Source organism: Grampus griseus, assembly GCF_964374135.1.
Source record: "Grampus griseus genome assembly, chromosome: 11".
In the NCBI taxonomy this organism is placed as follows: Eukaryota; Metazoa; Chordata; class Mammalia; order Artiodactyla; family Delphinidae; genus Grampus; species Grampus griseus.
The window spans coordinates 90,671,709-90,692,081 of NC_139005.1; the positions used below are offsets into that span (position 1 = coordinate 90,671,709).

Sequence of the window (20,373 nt, forward strand, 5' to 3'; positions counted from 1 at the left end):
ACCCCAGTCTGTGGATGGTGGCATCACAACACCCGCATATCCTGGGCCCCACCCGGAGAGGTTCTGATTCTGGAGATCTGGGACAGGACTCCGGAATCGTTGTTTACGAAAAGCTTTGGCGCAGTGGTTAAGAATCTGCCTGCCAATGCAGGGGACATGGGTTCGAGCCCTGATCGGGGAAGACCCCACATGCTGCGGAGCAATTAAGTCCGTGTGCCACAACTACCGAGCCTGCGCTCTAGAGCCCGCGAGCCACCACTACTGAAGCCCACGCGCCTAGAGCCCGTGCTCCACAACAAAGAGTAGCCCCCTCAATGAGAAGCCAGCGCACAGCAACGAAGAGTAGCCCCCGCTCGCTGCAACTAGAGAAAGACTGCACACAGCACCGAAGGCCCAACGCAGCCAAAAATAAATAAATAAATGTATTTTTTTAAAAAAGCTTCCTGGGAGATTCCAAGGTGCAACCAGGTCCAGGAGCCACTGTTCATGAGCTATGTATGCCAAGGGTAGGCACTCAAAATAGCGACTTAGCTCTTCCCACCCTGGGCCCTGTTGCCAGTTTTTTCGTGACAAGAGCATTGATACCGTTTGTAGTGACGAAGGAAGGAAGAGAGGGAGAGGAGAGAGAACCATCTTAAATTCTACTAACAGGAAAATGGCTGAATAATTTGTATTCTCTTCACACGGTGGAAAATAAAAGAACTGTTAAATAGAATGAGTTAACGCTATGTCTCCATGCAGAGGGACTTCCCTGAAGGTTCAGATTCGTTTGATCTAATTTTGAAACCCTATAAACAGACTCATATTTTAAACACTCCCCGTAAGTATGTGCCAATGTAGCCTATGGAATAAAAAGTTCTTTCCAACAGTTCAGGTTGTGGGACTTCCTGGTGGCACAGTGGTTAAGACTCTGCGCTCCCAGTGCAGGGGGCCCGGATTCAATCCCTGGTCAGTGAACTAGATCCCACATGTATGCAGCAACTGAGTTTGCATGCCACAACTAAGGAGCCCACGTGCTGCAGCTAAGGAGCCAGGCTGCCGCAACTAAGACCCAGTGCAACCAAATAAATAATAAACATTAGGAAAAATAGTTCATGTTGCCAGTGAGAATGGAAAGGAAGGGAGGGGAGATTATGCAGTCCTTATTGCCGCTTGAGAATCCGTCAAGTTTTGCCAGATCTTCCCGTTTTTAAAGTTAGGCTGGGAATCTGGTCATGAATTTTCACAAATTTTAAGCATTGCCAGATAATGAAAACTCTTATACAACTAAAAAAAAAAAAAAATCACCAATTGGGTCTAAGGAAACATCCCTCGAGTCCCAAGTTTGAGTTTCGTCCTAGAGGCGCTACCGAGACCAGAGGTGGCTTCTGAATGATTAATCCCCCACTTTTGGAAGCGTGTTTAGGGTGAGAGCTGGGAGCGCAGGCAGGCAGCGCCCCCTCCAGCCGCTAGGGGGAAGCAGGCTCACACCCGGCAAGGGGTACTTCTCAGGGACCTATAGCTCTGAAAGGGGTCGTTTCTTCCTGAGACTTTGAAAAAGGTTTAAGAAGAGTACACAGAAAAGCCCTCGCACGCCCGCGCCGGCCCTCGGCCCGCCCCTCCGCCATCTTTGCGCCCCGCCCCGCCGCTACTTCCGGGTCAGTTTCGCGCCAAATTGTCCAGAACACAAAATGGAGCCCGGAAGGAGGCCAGGAGGCCTGACGTCATGCGCCCTGCCGCCAATCCTCTCCGGCGGCCCGCTCGTGGGGGGCGGGACTCGCGGGCGCAGCACGGTCCAATCGCTGGCCGCGGGGTCCCGGCGAACCAATGAGGGCGCAGCGGCCGCGGCGTCCAAACGCTGCGTCTGGTTTTTCCCGCGAAAGGCGGCGGTGGACTGTCGGGGCTCTTGTCTCTTTGGTTCCAGGGAGCGCGGGAAGGGAGAGGTGAGGCCACTGGGGCTGGGGAGTGGGCACCGCGGAGCCGGGCCCAGGGGTCGACAGGCATCTGCATTTGGGGCGCAGTAGGTCTGGGCAGCAGGGGTTTCTCGTGGGAGAACTGGGGTAGGGGTCCGGGAGGCGGAACCGGGCTCACGCCCGTCCCGCATTCGGAGCCTAGGACCCAGGTGTCGGAGGGGACGCCGCGTGGCCCCATAAACCCCCCCCGCCATGAATCTGCTCCATCTCCTTGTCCCCGCGCCAGGTGCAGTCATGTCGGGCTTCGACGACCCCGGCATTTTCTACAGCGACAGCTTCGGGGGCGACAACGCGGCCGATGAGGGGCAGGCCCGCAAGTCGCAGCTGCAGAGGCGCTTCAAGGAGTTCCTGCGGCAGTACCGAGTGGGCACGGACCGCACGGGCTTCACCTTCAAGTACAGGTGCGGGCCGGAGCGGTGCAGGAGGGGAGGTGCGGTCCCAGCGGTGTTTCGTCCACTCACTTGGGCCCCGCACCCCCGTGGCGTATGGTTTTGTACGTTTCACATCTAAAGTTAACGATTGAGTGACTCACCTGGGTTCTTCGTCCAGGATTTGTTCCTGTTCATTGATTTGTTGCTGTCCTTTCGTGTAATGTGTGCGATATCTTGTAAACCAAGTTCTCGGTGCAAAAGGTGAAAATGGTAGTTATGTTTTACTTCACTCATCCATTCATTCTTCATTCCACTCAGTCACCTCCTATTGACTGAGCACCTGCTGCATGCCAGGCACTGTTCCAGGTGCTGGGCTGCAGCACTGAATGAGCTGGGCAAGGCCCCTGTTCCTAGTCATTGTACATTGGTGCCGTCGCACCAGATCCTCATAGGCTGTTAAAATGCAGAGAACGTGAGTTTGCAGGTCCAGGCTTGGGCCTGATTGATTATTAGCTGAGTGACTTCCAAGTGACGGTCTCTCTGGGCCTCAGTTTCTTCATCAGTAAAACGGCACAGCCACTCCTGCCTCCATTTATTCATGCATCAGCCGACATTGAGCATCTATGTGCTGGACTCTGAGATGCAAAGATGAAAAGATTCATACTACTTGCTCTCAAGGAGCTTCTAAGTCAGTGGGAATGAGGCATAGGGAGCTACAAATAAATTACAAAGTGATAATTACTGCAAAGGAGGAATGTACAAGGGGAGTTAGGGAGGCTTCCAGGGGAGCCGAGGTGACCTTGAGCTGAGAGGAGAGTGTCAAGCATGGAAGGCATTTCAGATAGGAGCAGTTGCACGCAGGGGCAGGGTATGGGGTGGCGTGTTACAGCAAGGGGCTCTCGGGGCCAGGCTGGCTGTTATATGCGGCTCCGGACATGAGGTAGACAGGGGTGAGGCCGAGGAGGTCGGTGGCCCCCGAATGTGTTTTTGGGATAATAGTCCCATAGGGTGCTCTGTAAAAAGATTCTGGTGGTTGACAAGACAGGCATGGTCTCTGCTGCCTTCAGTCTCCAGGTTCTAGCCGTGTGCCTTGTTAGTATCTGAGAGAGGATTAAAGGCTCCGAGGAGTCCACTGAAAGGACTGGTTTGCAGTGAGAGTCTTCCAGACACCTGTGCACAGAACCCTGTCTGTGAGCGCTGAACTGTCCTTTGATTGCTGCTTGGACCCCTTCCGTGGAGCTTTCTCTGGAGGATGCATTTCAGCAGTGGGGGGACCTCTGCAGGGTTAAATAACAGAACCGCCTGGAACTAGATGTGTTTGGGAAGCGGGGTGGCGGGGCAGTGGTGTGGGAGACTCGGGGTGCGGGCGCACCTCAGCCAGCGTTGTCTCCTCTTCTCCTTCCCCACCCCCACCCCAGGGATGAACTCAAGCGCCATTATAACCTGGGGGAGTACTGGATCGAGGTGGAGATGGAGGACCTTGCCAGCTTCGACGAGGACCTGGCCGACTACTTGTACAAGCAGCCGGCTGAGCATTTGCAGCTGGTGAGTGGGACCTCCCCGCCCCTCCCCCCCGAACCCCCAGGGCTGGCCCAGCTCTGGTCACTCACAGCCTGCCCCCCTCCTCCTCTCCAGCTGGAGGAAGCTGCCAAGGAGGTGGCCGATGAGGTGACCCGGCCCCGGCCTGCTGGCGACGAGGTGCTCCAGGACATCCAAGTCATGCTCAAGTCGGATGCCAGCCCGTCCAGCATCCGTAGCCTGAAGGTGGGTCCACTCAGGCCAGTTGAAGGGTGGCGGTGGCGGCTGCATGTGAGGAGGGGCTTTGGAGAGAGACCTGGGTGCCAGCTGTGTGACCCTGAGCAACTCACTCGACCTTTCTGAGCCTCCTTGCGCCCCTGAAAACTTAGCTCATTGGGCAAATGTTTGCTGAGTTCTTCCTGTGGGCAAGGCGTGAGTTGGGTCCTGGAGAAACAGTGGTGAACTCAGGACAAGCTGCTGTCCCCGGGGAGACTGGATAAGCCGGTGAACATCACCCATGGTCACTGTAGATGACCGTAAGAGCAACGGGAGAAACCAGGAGGGTGATGAGAAAACGTGGGGGCCCTTCTGGAAAACATCAAGAAGGCTGCTTTGAGGAGGGCACGTCTGAGTGGAGATCTGAGGGTGAGAACAGGCAGCACGCAAACAGCTGGGAGAGAATGTTCGAGGGGGCAGGGAGGGCACAGCTGGTACAAAGCCTGCGAGGCAAGGGGGGCAGGGTGTGTGCCAGGCCGAGGGAAGGACAGCCAGCATGGCTGGAGAGTGACGAGGCCGAGAGAGAGTTTGGCAGAGCCAGTCTGCCATCCAGTCTTTTTTGGTTTTATTCAACAAGCACTTATCGAGTGACTGCCCCTCGCCGGGTGCTGGGGGACCCTCACTGTAGACAGACAGGACCTGGTTCCATGGAGCTTACAGTGGGAGAAACAGACAAGGAGCAGTGAGCTGATTTCAGGTCCTGTGATACGAGTCATGAAGCAAAGGAAACAGGCAATGTGACAGTGGCCAGGGGTCTGGGAGGTGGTCGGAGAAGGCCCCTCTGAAGAAGTGATGTTGGCGCGAAAACCTGAGGGGTACGCAGCCCTGTGACAGCCTGAGGGAGGAGCGTTCCAGGCTCCTGGAGAAGCAGGTGCAAAGGTACTGGAGTGGGGACAGCAGCAGGTTTCAAGGGACAGAAAGAAGCCAGTGTGGCTGGACCTCAGGGAGTGAGGGTGGGAGGAGAGGAAGGGAGGGAGTGGGTAGAGAGGCCAGATGGCCAGGGCCTTGGCTGCTGTGGAAAGCAGCTTGAGTTGAAGGTTAGGTAGGAGGATGGGCCGATTCTATCTTCAAAGGTTCCCTTGGGCTGCCGTGTGAAAGAATTGATACAACAGGCAGGGCTGGGACAGGAGAGCTTCCTGAGGAGGAAGTGAGAGCCTGACGTTGGTTCTTCTGTCACGAGGCTGTTGTGAGAAGCAAATGAAAGGATGCGTGTAGCTGTGCCTTTGAACTGTGGGCCCAGGTAGTGTCACCTCTGTGTTACTCACCAGAAGGTCTTTGCTGGAATCCCTGTGTCCTGCAGCTTGGCTGGGGTCCCTGCCAAATCCTCCTTGATTAGCACAATGGCAGTTCTGTTCCAGAAGCAGGGCTGGGCTGTGGGCTCTCGAGGCTGTGGAGCGTGTTGGCTTCGTCTATGTGCCCAGCACCAGGGAGGGGACCTGGGACCGTGTGTGGAACTCACCCAAGCATCACGCATTTGCCTGTCTGCGGAGGCGGTATTGGACTTGTTGTGCGAGGCAGCTGTTTCCTCAGAGAAGCAAAGCTCAGCGCCACATGGGACAAGCTTCCTATTCTCAGACCCACTGGAAAACCCAGTGACTGGCCTGCCTTGGGTGACGGGTGTCCAGTGGTAGAGGAGGGGTCCTCTCTAGAAGGATCGCTTGTCGGGGTGGCTTATGGGCTGAGGCAGCCTCAGTCTTTTCCAACCCTGGGGTCCTGGAGGGCTAGGCTTCCTGCAGCTTGTAGATAGTTTTCCAGAAGACAAGCTCTGCGGGGGCGGGGGGGGGGGCGGGTTCAGCAGGTCTGGGGTCCCCGGGCCGTGGCAGCAACACATGGCTCTGGTCTCACTTCTTGGGGGGGGGGCAGCCTCCTTCCCGAACCTTTCCCCTCCCCTCCCCACCTTCTGGGCTTTGAGGGGCCTCAGCACGAACCTGTAGCCTGCCTGTCTGTCCCAGAAAAGCTCTTGGGAGGGGGAAGAAGAGATGATGTTGAAAGGAGCTTTTCTTATTTTTTGCTTTTTATTATAAAAAAAAAATCACACAGACAAAAGTACTGAGAATAGTGTAATGAACCCCATCTACCTTTGCTTGGATTTAATGGCTGTTAACATTTTGCCTTATTTGCTTTCTTCTTTTTTCTGCTAAAGTATTTTATTTATTTTTTAAATAAATTTATTTATGTACTTATTTATTTTTGGCTGTGCTGGGTCTTCGTCACTGTGTGCGGGCCTTCTCTAGTTGTGGTGAGTGGGGGCTACTCTTAATTGCCGTGCGCGGGCTTCTCGTTGCAGAGCATGGGCTCTAGGCGCGTGGGCTTCAGTAGTTGTGGCACATGGGCTCAGTAGTTGTGGCACGTGGGCTCAGTAGTTGTGGCACATGGGCTTCAGTAGTTGTGGCGCCACAGGACTTAGTTGCTCCACGGCATGTGGGATCTTCCCGGACCAGGGCTCGAACCTGCGTCCCCTGCGTTGGCAGGCGAATTCCTAACCACTGCACCACCAGAGAAGCCCCCTGCTAAAGTATTTTAAAGTAAGTTACAGACATGGTCCTGTATCCCTGAATACTTCAGTACACATTAGAAAAAGATGCTCTCACGTGATCTCAGGTGTTCCCGGCTCCCTTTAACCAGCCACCCTCCCCGTGGCTCTGTTGCAGTCGGACACGATGTCACACCTGGTGAAGATCCCCGGCATCATCATTGCCGCCTCTGGGGTCCGTGCTAAGGCCACCCGCATCTCCGTCCAGTGCCGCAGCTGCCGCAACACCCTCACCAACGTCGCCATGCGCCCCGGCCTGGAGGGCTACGCCCTGCCCAGGAAGTGCAACACGTGAGTGGGCTCCGCATGGCCCTGTGGCACGGTGGGGGTGACAGGGTGACGTCTCAGCGGAGATGTGAAGGAGGAGGACCCGGCCTGCACCACCTGCAGCAGGGAGGGGCTGGGGCAGCGGTGTGCCCTGTGGGCCTGGGGCAGACCTGATGCCCTGGGGCGGTGGCGTCCCTCTGCAGTGGTGAGTTCTGTCCCTCCAGGGCGCCCAGACAACCTGTGCCGGGAGCCAGGGTTGGGAGTCCACCGGGAGTCTTCTACAGCAAACCTCGGCTCTCTGGGGCAGGTCTGGAGGGAAGGTCCAGGAACATGCCAGGCTCCTTCGTTTACACATTGCCTGCGGCTGCATTTGCGCTTCGGAGGCAGAGTGTGTGGCCTCGTGGCCCACAAAACTGAAAATGTTTGTCTCTGGCTCCTTACAGAAAACCATTGCTGACCCCTGATCGCAAGGGCCCCTACCCTCTCTGGCTGCTGGTTCCCATCAGCTTCCTGACCTCAGGCCTCAGCCACCTTTCTTTTCTCTATACTTAACCCCCTTGCCTGTCTCGGGCTTTGAATACCGTTTGTGTGCAGGTCTCCCCACTCCTAGTCCTGTGGGTATCCCCCGCTGAGCTGCCCTCCTTTAGGGCCTTCTCCCAGGGTCCCGGAGACCCCTAGCTTGTTGCTGGCCTTGGGGCTCTGGGGGCAGCTCTGGTGACCCTTCTCCTCCCCACCGACAGGGATCAGGCCGGGCGCCCCAAGTGCCCGCTGGATCCATACTTCATCATGCCGGACAAGTGCAAGTGCGTGGACTTCCAGACCCTGAAGCTGCAGGAGCTGCCGGATGCGGTGCCCCACGGCGAGATGCCCAGACACATGCAGCTCTACTGCGACAGGTGAGCCGGCTCCCTGGCCGTGCCCCTGAGTTGGGTGCCGCGAGTGGCTGGCTGAGCGCAGTGGGGTGCGGGGGAGGGTGGCTGGTTACAGGACACTTGCTCTGTGCCTGGTGCCGCCCCCATGCTTCCTCTCATCTCGTCTCCCCATAATCTGCAGGGGTGGGTCCACCCCTCTTTGCAGACGAGGATGTGTGACCGGCTCAGTGAGTGGAGGGGCTGGGCTGCCAGCCTGCGTTCTTCCTGCAGAGTCTCCGCAGCCCTCTTAGAACTGGGAGGCCCAGAGCTGGACAGCCAGTAGCTGGGGGAGCCTCTTTCCAGCCTGACGCCCACCCCAGGCTTTCTGTTAAGATTCTTCCTTGGATGTTGCTGGGTGATTGGAAAGGGGGAGAGGGTACTGGGCCAGCCCGGTCCCCTCCTGGTGACCTGGGAGGAAGGTGTGGAGTTGTGGACTGGGCTTCTTCAGCTGGGCTCCTGCACCCCGACATCACGTGCAGATGGTCTGTGCTGCACGTTTCTCGGAGGAGGGGCTCCGTAGGTCATTAGCTTCCTTAGTGGCTGTGGAAGGTGTAGAGGTCAGGCTCTTGGGCAAGTTACATGGGCTCCTTACCAGGAGAACGGGGACAGTGACAGGCCTTAACCTCATCAGGCTGCTGGGAGATTTAAATTGGAAAATGCATGTTGAGTGTGTAGCACGGTTCCTTTTTCTTTCTTTCTTTCTTTTTTTTTTTGGTCGAGATATAGTTGTTTTACAATGTTGTGTTAGTTTCTACTGTATAGTGAAGTGGAGTTCCCTGTGCTGTACAGCAGGTTCTCATTCGTTACCTGTTTTATACATATTAGTGTGTATATGTCAATCCCAATCTCCCAATTCATCCCACCCCCCTTTTCCCCCACTTGGTGTCCATACACTTGTCCTCTACACTGTGTCTCTAGCACAATTCCTTAATACAGATTAAATATTCGGTATTTATTAGATTATTCAAATGGTCTATGATTAGATTACTCAAAGCTGAGGAAGTGGGGTCTGGGAAGAGGGGAGTCATAGAACGTTAACAAAGACAGTGAGGGTCCTTTAGAGGATATGACTCTAGTGGATAAAGCACTTTTGAGTCTCGTACCTCACTTGATCCCACAGTAACCCAGCAGGTCAGATCACTTTATCATCCCCTCCCAGGCTGAGAGAGGTGACACAGCTTCTAAGCAGCAGAGTACGGATACATGCCCCAGTGTCCTTTCTGTGCTGCACAGGCTGGAGGGGCTCAGAGACTTCCCTGTTTCTCTCTCTTTCTTTCTCTACATATATATATATATATATACACACACACATATATATATATGTATTTTAAAGTATTTATTTGCTTATTTAGCTGTGCTGGGTCTCAGTTGCGGCAACGTGGGATCTTTGTTGTGACATGTGGTATCTTTTGTTGTGGCGCTCAGGCTTCTGTCTGGTTGTGGCGCGCAGGCTTAGTTGCCCTGCGGCATGTGGGATCTTAGTTCCCCGACCAGGGATCAAACCCGTGTCCCCTGCGTTGGAAGGCGGATTCTTAACCACCGGAGCACCAGGAAAGTCCCTCAACACCTTTTTTTTTTAAAAGAGGAAATTAAAATCCAGAGGCAGAATGACTTGGCTGAGCTCGTGGAGCCGTGAAAGAGGCAGAAGCGGCGCGCGGCCCTTGCAGGGAGGCTGGGAGGGCGTGAGGAAGGGGGCTTCCCCCGAGATGGCCGGGGGGGGGGTCCTGCAGTGCATCTGACAGCAGATGAGATGGAGGCGGGGCACCTGAGGGGCTGGGGTGGGCGCCCCCCCAACTCCAACCAGCATAATGGATGAGCTCCTGAGGCCCGTGGAGGGGTCAGGCCAAGGCCTGTCTTCCTCCCAGCAGCTGGGCCGTCCAAGCATGGGCTGGGTTGTGGTGGGAGGGAGAGGGCCCTGGGCGGTGCGGGGACTGGAGCCCACGGTGCTGGGGCCTCATGTAGAGATGGCGAGGTGGATGGATGGCGAGTGTGACGGGGTCGGGGGAGCCGGGGGCTCCCTGCCCCCACCAGCCTCTCACCTTCTTCCTCCCCATCCTCTTCTCAGGTACCTGTGTGACAAGGTCGTCCCTGGGAACAGGGTCACCATCATGGGCATCTACTCCATCAAGAAGTTTGGCCTGACCACCAGCAGGGGCCGCGACAGGGTGGGCGTGGGCATCCGGAGCGCCTACATTCGGGTCCTGGGCATCCAGGTGGACACAGATGGCTCCAGTGAGTGTGCTTTGGGCCGAACCCCCGTCGTCCCTCCCCTGGGCTGTCGGTGGGCCTCGTCCTGGTCTCCCCGTGTCCACCTTTGCCCCTGCGCTCTGTCCCCCATGGCAGCCGGGTGAGTGGTGCTGTTCTCACCAGAGACGCTGTGTCACCCCCATCGGCAAGATGGAAGATGTCCCTGAGGGCCCCTGTCACCTGGTCCTCCTCAGGTCACCCCCCCGCCCTCCACACTCTTCCGCTTGCTCACTGGACCCTGGAACACACAGGCCCACGCCTGGTGCAGAGACCTGGGGTTCTGTCTTCGCTCAGACTGACGCTTGTGCTGCCTGGCTCTGAGGGCCCTGCTCTGGGAGGCCCTGGGCCGGCCCAGGGCGGTGGGCCGCAGGCAGCACGTTCTCCCTCAGGGCGCTCACGCAGGCCCCTGCTCTGCCCGCCCAGGCCGCAGCTTTGCTGGGGCCGTGACCCCGCAGGAGGAGGAGGAGTTCCGGCGCCTGGCTGCCCTCCCCAGCGTCTACGAGGTCGTCTCCAAGAGCATCGCCCCCTCCATCTTCGGGGGCACAGACATGAAGAAGGCCATCGCCTGCCTGCTCTTTGGGGGTTCCCGAAAGAGGTGGGTGTCCAGGCCCCCCAGGTCCGGGGAGGGGAATTAGTGACTTGCCCACAGGAGGGCAGCTGCCAGGTGGTCAGGACATGAATGCCCTTTTCATTTATTTGCCCAGGACCCTCAGCCCCGCCTGCCCCTCTCAGGCACCCTCCCCGCCTCCCAGGCTGGCTGCCAGCCGGCTGGGGGCTGGCCCACACCCTTCCTCCGGAGCGGTTGCCCGGCCCTGGCTAGGCCGGGGCCTTGGCGGTGTGAGGGGCCTGGCCGGTGCCGGGGAGAGCTCGGGCTTGGAGTCTGAGACCGGGGTGACATCTCTCAGGGCTGCTTATTTACCTTGCGACCTTGGGCAAGAGACACCACTTCTCTGAACCCAAGTCTCCACATGAATAAGACGGGTGAAAGCCTCTTACTCAGGGGACGTCCCGTCCTTTTAAGATAAAATAGTAGAGGTAGAGGAAGTAATAATATTAGCAGCTACCAGTTACCGAGTTCTTACCACGTGCCAGACATTCTTCTGAGTGCTTTTATGTGTTTCCAACCCAGTCAGTCCCCAGATTAGCCCTGTGAGAAAGCTACAATCGAGCCCATTTCACAGATGAGGAAGTTGAGGCATAGAGAGCTAAAGGGACTTGCTCACAGGCACGTGCGCTGGGGCCAGGAGCCTGCCCTCGCGGTGTCCCCTCCACAGTACTGCGTGCGGCCCGCTGGTGGCTCCCTCTCTTTCCTTCTTTCCAGCTGGGTTGGGGGGTGTTTATCAGATGCTGACTGTGTGTGCCCAAGCCCAGCTCTAAGTGCCGTTTTCTCTGAACCTCCCCTCCCTTGGAAGCAAGTTACCACGGATGAGACTAGGGGACACAGCTCGCTATGAACGTGGCTCTCAGGCCAGAGCCCCTGCCTCCCCGCCTGCTCTGAGGCTCATGACAGGTCGGGGGGGCCGCCAGCCAGACCACTGTGACCAACCAGCACTGGGTTTCTCGCCTTGCTCACCTGGCCCGCCTGCCCGCCTTCCCCCAGGCTCCCCGACGGCCTCACTCGCCGAGGAGACATCAACCTGCTGATGCTGGGGGACCCGGGGACGGCCAAGTCCCAGCTGCTGAAGTTTGTGGAGAAGTGCTCTCCCATCGGGGTGAGTGCCCAGGGTGACCTCTGTCCACCTTAGCTGCGCCGTGGAGAGGAAGGCTGCGGGCGGGGCCGCAGAGGATAGAGGAGGAAGGGGGCCGACGGCATGTGTAGGTTTGGGGCAGCAGGCGGAGTGCTGGACTCGATGGGGTTTGTTTGGTCTCAGCCTGGCTGGTAATTGGCTGTGGGCCTTGAGCAAGTCACCCAATCTCTCTGAGTCTCAGTTTATCCATCCGCTAAGTCTTAACGTCGATAGCCATAGATGACAAGGGACTCAGGGTGGGGATGCCTTTCCTGGGAGTCAGGAGTCGACCCAGCCCCGAGGCCCCCTGGAACACTGTCACTGCTCTCCTCTCGGCCTCAGTTTGCTCCTCCGTGAGCTGGGCCCCCAGGGGCTGCTTCATGGGACAGTCGTGGGGTTCAGGTGAGTGATGGATGTGAACGCTCTCCTGTGGGAGAGCCGCCAGGCTGGGGCTGGGGCGGTCCCCCCATCAGAGGAGGAACACTGAGATTGTCTGTGCTCTGCAGCCAGCTGTGATGTGTGACCTTGGTTGAGCCCTAGCTCCTGGGGCCCCTTTACTTACTGGGTCAGCATGGAGCCATGATGGGCCCTGACCCTCCTGCCTCCCTCCCCCAGGTGTACACGTCCGGGAAAGGCAGCAGCGCGGCTGGCCTGACAGCCTCGGTGATGAGGGACCCCTCGTCCCGGAACTTCATCATGGAGGGGGGAGCCATGGTCCTGGCCGATGGTGGGGTCGTCTGTATCGATGAGTTTGACAAGGTGAGCCTGGCAGGGTGAGGTGGTGGCTCAGTGGTGGTGGTGCCTGCTGGCCGCGGGCTGGGGGTGTGGCCTTCTGTGCTTGGACGGCAGAAACCACCTGTGATGTGGAGACCTCCCGGTACTATCGGGAAGTAGCTGCACCTCTCCGAGCCTCAGTTTCCGCACCTGAGAGTGGGGAGAGGAGAGCCAAGCCCACACACTGTCCCCGTGACTAGAGGTGACCCGGTTCCTGCCATCGGCCTGGCACAGGGTCGGGACTTGGGAATGGTAGCTCCTGTAGGGTTTCTTGCTGCCACCGTGCCCCGGCCCCTCACCTGGGTCTAGTGGACGTTTCTATCTCCTACACAGATGCGAGAAGATGACCGCGTGGCCATCCACGAGGCCATGGAACAGCAGACAATCTCCATCGCCAAGGTGAGCATCCTCCCTGGTCCAGCCCGGCAGAGCTGTTCCGGGGTGCTGGGAGGGGCCGGGTTCTGGCCCCGTCCTCAGGCTGCCCTGAGCGACCCGACCTCTGTTGGCCGCAGCAGTGGTCCTGGAATCCTGTGTGTGTGCGTGTGTGCGTGCAGGCATGGGTGTGCGCACCTGAGAGGGCTGTGACCCCGCGTTCCCATCTCCCTGTCCTCTGCTTCCCCCCCACGCTTCCCTGTCAGGCCGGCATCACCACCACCCTCAACTCCCGCTGCTCAGTCCTGGCTGCTGCCAACTCAGTGTTTGGCCGCTGGGACGAGACGAAGGGGGAGGACAACATCGACTTCATGCCCACCATCCTGTCCCGTTTCGACATGATCTTCATCGTCAAGGACGAGCACAACGAGGAGAGGGATATGGTGCGTGGGGGGCTGGACTCCAGCCAGGCCCGCGGTTCTAGGGGTTGGGGGGCGAGGGTGGGAAGACAAGGGGCTTGACCCGAAGTCCTGGCCCCCAGATCGGCCCGTGAGTGGGCCACCAAGGAGGCGGGGTTGTGGATTCCAGGAGCGCTGCACTGGGCGTCCCGGGTCCTACCTCTCCTGTGCTCGATGTGCCGTGAGATTTGGGGTCAGTCATTCCCTGGGTGTCGGTCCCTTCTGTGTGAAATGAGGGGGTTGGCCTTTGGATGCAAGTACTAGAACCCCAGTTCCGGTCAGTCAGCTTCTGAAAGGAACTCCAGCGCTTACGTAATGGACAAGCCTGGAGGTGCGAGGCTCGGCTGGGTCAGGTCTCTGGGTCGTCTGGGCGCCGCTGTCTCTGCCTCTCGGCCTGGCCTCCTTTAGTGGAGGCTTGTTCTCAGGCAGCTGCACCTCGTGGTGGCAGAGAGGGGCCTGGCAGCCTGGCATCTCTGGGATGTCGTCTTACCAGCTGACAACCCGCAGGAAAAGCGAGGGCCTCCTCCTCTCCACCACTTCTAGCCCTGGCAGCTCTTCCCTCCCTGCCTGCTCCACCTCTGTGTTGGGACCTGGCTTGGGAAGGCTTGTGGGCTGACCCCGTGTCCCCTCTGCCTCCCAGATGCTGGCCAAACACGTCATCACTCTGCACGTGAGTGCGCTGACACAGACCCAGGCCGTGGAGGGCGAGATTGACCTGACCAAGCTAAAGAAGTTCATTGCCTACTGCCGCGCGTGAGTCCTGGATGCAGGCCCCACAGGGGTGGGGCTGCCCGGCTCCCCTGGAGTGGGAGAGGGCCCCATTCAGGATGCCTGAGATCGGGCCCTGAGGATTTTAGCTCTGCTCCTTCCTGACCCCGCACAGTTGCTCAGTGGCTCTTGGCCTCAGTTTGTCCATCTCCGAAGCGAAGGTGGAGAATTTAGATTGTCTCTGGACTTCTCTGGCGGTCCAGTGGTTAAGACTCCACGCTCCCGATGCAGGGGGCATGGGTTCAATCCCTGGTCGGGGAACTAAGATACTGCATGCTGCACGGTGAGGCCAAAAAAATAAAAAGAATTTAGATGGTCTTGAAGACCCCCTTGACTCTGGTGTGCAGGGAGGCTTGTGGACATGGGCTCTGGGTAACTCCTGCCCCCACTGTGTGACCTTGGGCAAGTCAGTTGAGCCTCGCTTTCCCGGGGTGGTTGTGTCCTAGGGTTTTTGTAAGGATCACACAAAATGATGAGTGAGTGGCACAGCCCTGCACCAGGTAAATACTCAGTAAATGGCAGCTGCAACCTTAAATATTGTTGTTCTCACAGATGACAATGACAATAGTCATACACATAGTAATTAGTCTGTGCCAGACGTTATCCTGAGAGTTTTATGTATAAGTGAACACCATCCCTCTCCCCAAACCTATGAGGTTGGTGTATTATTCCATTTTACAGATGGGGAAGCTGAGGCAGAGAAAGCTTAAGTAACTTGTCCAGGGTCACAGACAGGAGGTAGTGGAGCCAAGACTTGAACCCAGGTACCTGGCTCCAAAGGCTGTGCTTTTAGCCCCTGTACCAAGATTCTGGACACACACCTCAGCTGTCTCTTACTGGAACTAAAACCCAAGGGTGGAGGGATCTTTGAGCGCCTTTCTAATGGGAGGTGAAGTGCTGCATTCAGGTGGGTCCCTACTCACCGCTTCCTCCTGGGTGATGGGTAATGCGGTGCCCATTGGTACCTGGGTCTTTGTCATGCCTGAGCTCTTCATGGCCCTGTCCTCAGAGGCTTGGGCCCTTGGGTGTGAGTCTGAGAGCCCCAGATTCTAGTCCTCCCTTGACGCCAGGTCCCACGTGGCTTATGGGGAGTTTCCTCCCTCCCTCTGGCCTTGCTCACCTCATCTGCAGCATGAGGGTTGGATTAGGTGAGCTAAGGCTTGCCTTAAATCAGTGACAGTTCAGTTGGCTGGGGGGGGGCTGCGGGGTGGTGGGGGTAGATCCTGAGCAGACACCCCTGCTGCTCCCCTCCCCCACCCCCAGCCTGGCGTGCTCCCTGCCCTGGACAGCGGTCTCTGGGAGCCTCTTGTGGGTGTCATTGTGCATCTTGTCCCTGAATGTGTTGGGAGGACCGCTGAGAGGCCACCGTCTGGTGGGCCCGGAAAGCGTATGTCTGCAAGCCAGCAGAGGGCCGGGGATGGGGTGAGTACCCCAAGATTTCTTCCTGGCCTCATGGCAGCCACTCCCCATCCTGCAGGAAGTGTGGCCCTCGGCTGTCGGCAGAGGCTGCAGAGAAGCTGAAGAACCGGTACATCATCATGCGGAGCGGGGCCCGTCAGCACGAAAGGGACAGTGACCGCCGCTCGAGCATCCCCATCACCGTGCGGTGAGCAGGCGGGCAGGCCAGGGCCGGGCTGGGCAGAGGGCCTCGCTTTACAAGGCACGATGTGCCCAGCAAGTCTGGGGCCGGGGCTGTTGCTGACTGTGTGGTGCAGGCCGTGGTCAGGGCTGCGGGGCAGGGAGCAGTCCTTTGGGAGTGAAAACAGTGGCCTCCCTGATCATCTGTATCTCTTGTTTCGTTTACTGTTGAGAAAATCTGGAACCCTTTCTTCTGAATTCGGTCTAGCTTCCCTCATCGCTGGGAAGCCTGAGGGTGAAGGAGGGTCCAGGCTGGGACCTGGGGTCCAGGGAGACCTGGTCCTAGCCTCCAGCCCACTGTGTGACTGCAGGGAAATTGCTTTCCTTTTCTGGATCACAGTTTTCTCAGCTGTTAGTTCTTGTCACTCTTGTGAGTTTATGCAGTAGAGTGACTAAGAGCTTGAACCTACCTCGTTTGAATCTTGCTTCCAGCACTGATTAGTTAGAAGTGGATTTGGCTGTGTGTAATAGAAAACCCACGTGAAGTAGCTTAAGTAAATTGGGAGTTTATTTTTCTCTTCTGTAAAAACATTTGAGGGTAGGTAGTCCTACCTATGTGATGGCTCCTCAGTCATCAGCAACCTGGGCTCCTTCAGGTTCACCCTTATCCTCATCGTCCAGGATGGCTGCTGGAACTCCAGCCATCACCTCCACATTCCAGGTGGCTGGAGAGGAAGAAAAAGAAAGGTCCATCTTTTAAGGACACTTCCTGAAGTTCCCATAAAATATTTGGACTTACAGCTTACTGGCCACATCTTAGTCACACAGACACATCTAGACGCAAGAGAGTCTGGGAAATGTCTTTTAGGTGGGCGCCACTTGCTAGAATAGAAGTCGGGGTTCTGTTACTGAGGGAGATGGATCACGGGGACAGCCAGCAGTCACCCCTGTACTCTTAGTGCCTGGGGCAGGCACCTCCTGGAGGTCAGGGTGGGATGAGGAGAGAAGATGGGCTGAGTCCGCCCTGGCGTCCCGTCGCTCCCACACAGGCAGCTGGAGGCCGTCGTGCGCATTGCTGAGGCCCTCAGCAAGATGAAGCTGCAGCCCTTCGCCACGGAGGCGGATGTGGAGGAGGCTCTGAGGCTCTTCCAGGTGTCCACGCTGGACGCCGCCTTGTCCGGCACCCTGTCAGGTGAGCAGACGCGGGGACCCAGGCTCGGGTGGCTTGTGGGCTCCGTGGGCAGGGCTCATGCTGGACACCTGCTGTGCTTGTTGCTTCTCTGCATTGCTTCTCCATGCTTCCTCCTGGGAGTAAGCCCGTCTCCTGTCCCCAGCCCCCACCAGCCAGTTTCCCCCAAGATGGGAAGAACAGCTTCTCTCCAGACTCTGGAGCACAATTCTTTTGACCCAGTTCATTATTATAATTCACAATTTTATCATCCGTTAAAAATGGTAGTTGGCACCTGTTTTTTTGACTGCACCACGCAGCATATGGAATTTCCCTGACCAGGGATCGAACCTGTACCCCCTGCAGTGGAAACATGGAGACTTAACCACTGGACCTCCAGGGAAGTCTGCATGAACCCCTGTTTTTGAGCCATAACCATTTGAGTGCTTCCAGAGCTCTTCCTCCGTTTCACTTACAGCTGCCCTCAAAACCCCCAGAAGCCAGGCTGGGCACTTAGCCCTTCACCTCTTAGAGATGGGAAAACTGACACCCAAAGAGGCCTTTTCACAGTGCCCAAGGTCACCGTTCGCCCAGCTAGAATGCAGGTCTCTTGACCCCGAGGCCAGCGGGGTTCAGGCTGCCGTTAAGTCCTGCTGCCTGCTTCGGGCTCAGCCTGTGAGCACCTCTGGAGCGCTGATTCTGTGCCAGGCTCCCCTGGGACGAATTCATTCCTTCCCCAGCAGGTACTTAGTGCTTAGAATTTGCCGGGCTGTTCTAGGTGCTGGGAGTCTAGGAGTGAGCAGATCTCTAAGTCCGCGCCTTGTGAGGCCCCCCTTCTCCACGGGGGAGATGCAGCAAAGAGGCAAACAGATCAAGCTCAGGGGGTAAAGAGCACGGAGGGGGAAGCCCAGCAGGTCAGGAATGTTGGGGACCATCCTCGGGTGGTCCGGGTGGGCTCTGAGGAGGTGGCAGGAAGCAGGGACTGGCGTGAGTGAGGACACATGGCTCCCCGTAGTGTGGGGTTGGGCACCGCACGTAGAGCGAGGGCTGAGTGGCAAGACCCCAAGGACAGCAGGCTCGGCATGTTCAAGGGCCCGTGTGGCTGGAGCCAGGGAGGTGGGTGGTGTCTGATCGCCCCGTCGTCCCCTCGGTGAAGATGACTCAGCCTCTGCCCTGGAGGGCCTTCTTGGCAGCGAAACTGGAGCTGGGCTTCACAGGCTGGGTAGGAGTTTACCTTGCAGACTCATTTCAACTTGGAGCCTTGACGTCCCTCTCAGTGGCTCCCCCACCACGGTCCCAACCCTCTCTGTAGCTGAAACACCAAGGCCTTTGCAGGCCTGGGTCAGCAGGGGAGATCCATCCTGGGGCAATAGTTGGAAATTACGAGCCTGCTTGCCTGGGCTGCTTGCTGGGGTGCCTCACAGATGTGGTCTCCGGGGCAGCCTGCGCGCCCTTCTGGGTCACTGCTGGGTCCCCTCCAGCTCTCCATCTGAGATAGATTCCTCCAGGAAGTCTTCCTGCTGCTGCCTATCCAGCTGCCTGGGGGCCAGGTGCTGTTGTCAGCTCGTGGCCGTCCTCAGAGCCCTCTAGTGGCTGTTCTGCTCACCAGAATCAAAGGAAAACCTGTGCCGTGGCCTCCAGGGCCCACAGGACGTGCCCCCACTCTGGCCATGTCCCTGGCCCGCTGACCGGGTTTTGATTGAGACGGGCATATTTCCCACCTCCAGGCCTTTGCACCTGCTGTCCCCTCTGCTTGCAGTATCCTTCCCACATGTCAGCCCCATCCCTGACCCTGGGTCTCTGTCGGTCATCTCAGTCAGGCCCTGGTTGTCCCCGGGCACGCTCTTCCTCTTCCTCTCATTTTCTCTTCCGGGCCTGGCTCACTCTTACCGCTGTGGGCAGACTGTGGTCCCCACCCACCCGTCTCCCTCCTCACACCCACAGGGGTGGAGGGCTTCACCAGCCAGGAGGACCAGGAGCTGCTGAGCCGCATCGAGAAGCAGCTCAAGCGCCGCTTCGCCATTGGATCCCAGGTGTCGGAGCACAGCATCATCCAGGACTTCACCAAGCAGGTGGGCCTTCCCGGCGTCCCGGTGGGAGTCCTGCGGGCTCCCTGTGGCCTGGTTCCCAGCCACCTAACACTGCGTCCTGTTGCTCAGCAGACAGGCCCAGGATGGGGAAGGGGCAGCTGTTCCTCGGCCCGGGCCCGTCCCCAGTGTGCCTCCCCTTGTGACTTTCTCTGTCACGTTGTGCGGAGAGGAGAGGTGGCTGAGGTCCTGCTGGAGTCTGCCAGGCTTCCCCAGCCCTCCATCTCTCCCTTCGCCTCATTGCCTGGCCTTTGTGTGTGGGGGAAAGGGAGGGGCAGAGCCAGGAGGATGAGCCACCCAGCTCGCTGGGGACAGTACTCTTGACCCCATAGAGAAGGGATGGGTCTTCTAGAAGCTGTGCGCAACTTGTCACCGTCTTTGAAATCGCAGGGACAATCCCAGGTTCTGGGCTCAGCTCCCCTCATGTGCGTCATCTCCTCTTGATCCTCAGAGCAGTTTTATGCAGTAGGTGATACCACGCCGGCTTGAGAGACGAGCAGACGGAGGCTTACAGGGCTTTAGGGGCGTCAGGAGCTTGGGTTCTAGAGTCACGTGGGCTCAGCTGAGGTCTCAGCTCTACTACTTACTTGCTGTGTGACTTGGAGTGAGTGACTTAGCTTCTCCGTGCCTCAGTTTCCTCTTCTGTATAAAGGTGATGATCACAGTACCAGCTGCGTGAGGATGTTATGGGATAGAACGAGTTCAAGTATGTGAAGACTTAGAACAGGGCCTGGCACGTGGTAGTCGCTCAGGAAGTGTGAGCTTGTCTTAGGATGCAGAGAGGTAGGATGTGAAGGCTGGAGAGTCCCCCATGAGCACGGGACACCTGGGCTTCCGGAGGGAGGGGTGTCTGGGGTTCCGTGGGAGGCACGCCCCTCATCTGACCCCGTGTCCTGCAGAAATACCCGGAGCACGCCATCCACAAGGTCCTGCAGCTCATGCTGCGGCGGGGCGAGATCCAGCATCGCATGCAGCGTAAGGTCCTCTACCGCCTCAAGTGAGCTGCGCCTCCCGCCGCAGGAATGCTGTTGTCACCCCACCTCCACTTGCTTGAGCCCCCCACGCGCTCTGGACAGAGGGACCCCAGCTGCCCTGCCTCGCTGCGTCTGGCTTCTGCCTCAGCGTGCAGATCCAGGAAAGGTGCTTTTGGAGTTTATTGAAATAATAAAGCCGTGTTGTGTTTGGATGTCTGTGGGCTTCTGCACTGGGTGGCCTGTCACCCCCATCCTGCCCTCATGCGGGGCAAGGACAGGCTTTGGAATCTGACAGACCTGGGTTTCTGACCCACATCTGCCCCTTGGGCTCCTGGGCAGGGCATTCACCTCTGTGCTCAGGTTCTGCAGCTGCTCAGTGGGGAGGGTCCAGT

At 57.8% G+C, this 20,373-nt stretch overlaps 1 protein-coding gene across 1 annotated transcript; it reads left to right on the top strand.

Annotated features, from left to right (window-relative positions):
- Positions 1 to 1,849: 1,849 nt before the first annotated feature.
- On the top strand, positions 1,850 to 20,151 carry MCM5 (minichromosome maintenance complex component 5). Its single transcript, XM_082666682.1, has 17 exons — positions 1,850 to 1,922; positions 2,179 to 2,353; positions 3,742 to 3,868; positions 3,959 to 4,087; positions 6,769 to 6,941; positions 7,658 to 7,813; positions 9,894 to 10,060; positions 10,499 to 10,670; positions 11,676 to 11,787; positions 12,418 to 12,561; positions 12,910 to 12,975; positions 13,215 to 13,391; positions 14,047 to 14,159; positions 15,652 to 15,780; positions 16,802 to 16,944; positions 18,865 to 18,992; positions 19,907 to 20,151. The coding sequence occupies exons 2-17, from the start codon at positions 2,187 to 2,189 to the stop codon at positions 20,006 to 20,008; spliced, it is 2,205 nt and encodes a 734-aa protein (XP_082522808.1). The 5' UTR covers positions 1,850 to 1,922; positions 2,179 to 2,186; the 3' UTR covers positions 20,009 to 20,151.
- The last annotated feature ends 222 nt before the right edge of the window (positions 20,152 to 20,373 follow it).

Bases quoted from the DNA above. Each gene is read 5' to 3' on its own strand.
- MCM5 (XM_082666682.1), top strand. From the start codon at position 2,187: ATGTCGGGCTTCGACGACCCCGGCATTTTCTACAGCGACAGCTTCGGG. The intron at 7,814-9,893 runs GTGAGCCGGCTC...TCCTCTTCTCAG, and splicing joins ATGCAGCTCTACTGCGACAG to GTACCTGTGTGACAAGGTCG. The intron at 11,788-12,417 runs GTGAGTGCCCAG...TCCCTCCCCCAG, and splicing joins AGAAGTGCTCTCCCATCGGG to GTGTACACGTCCGGGAAAGG.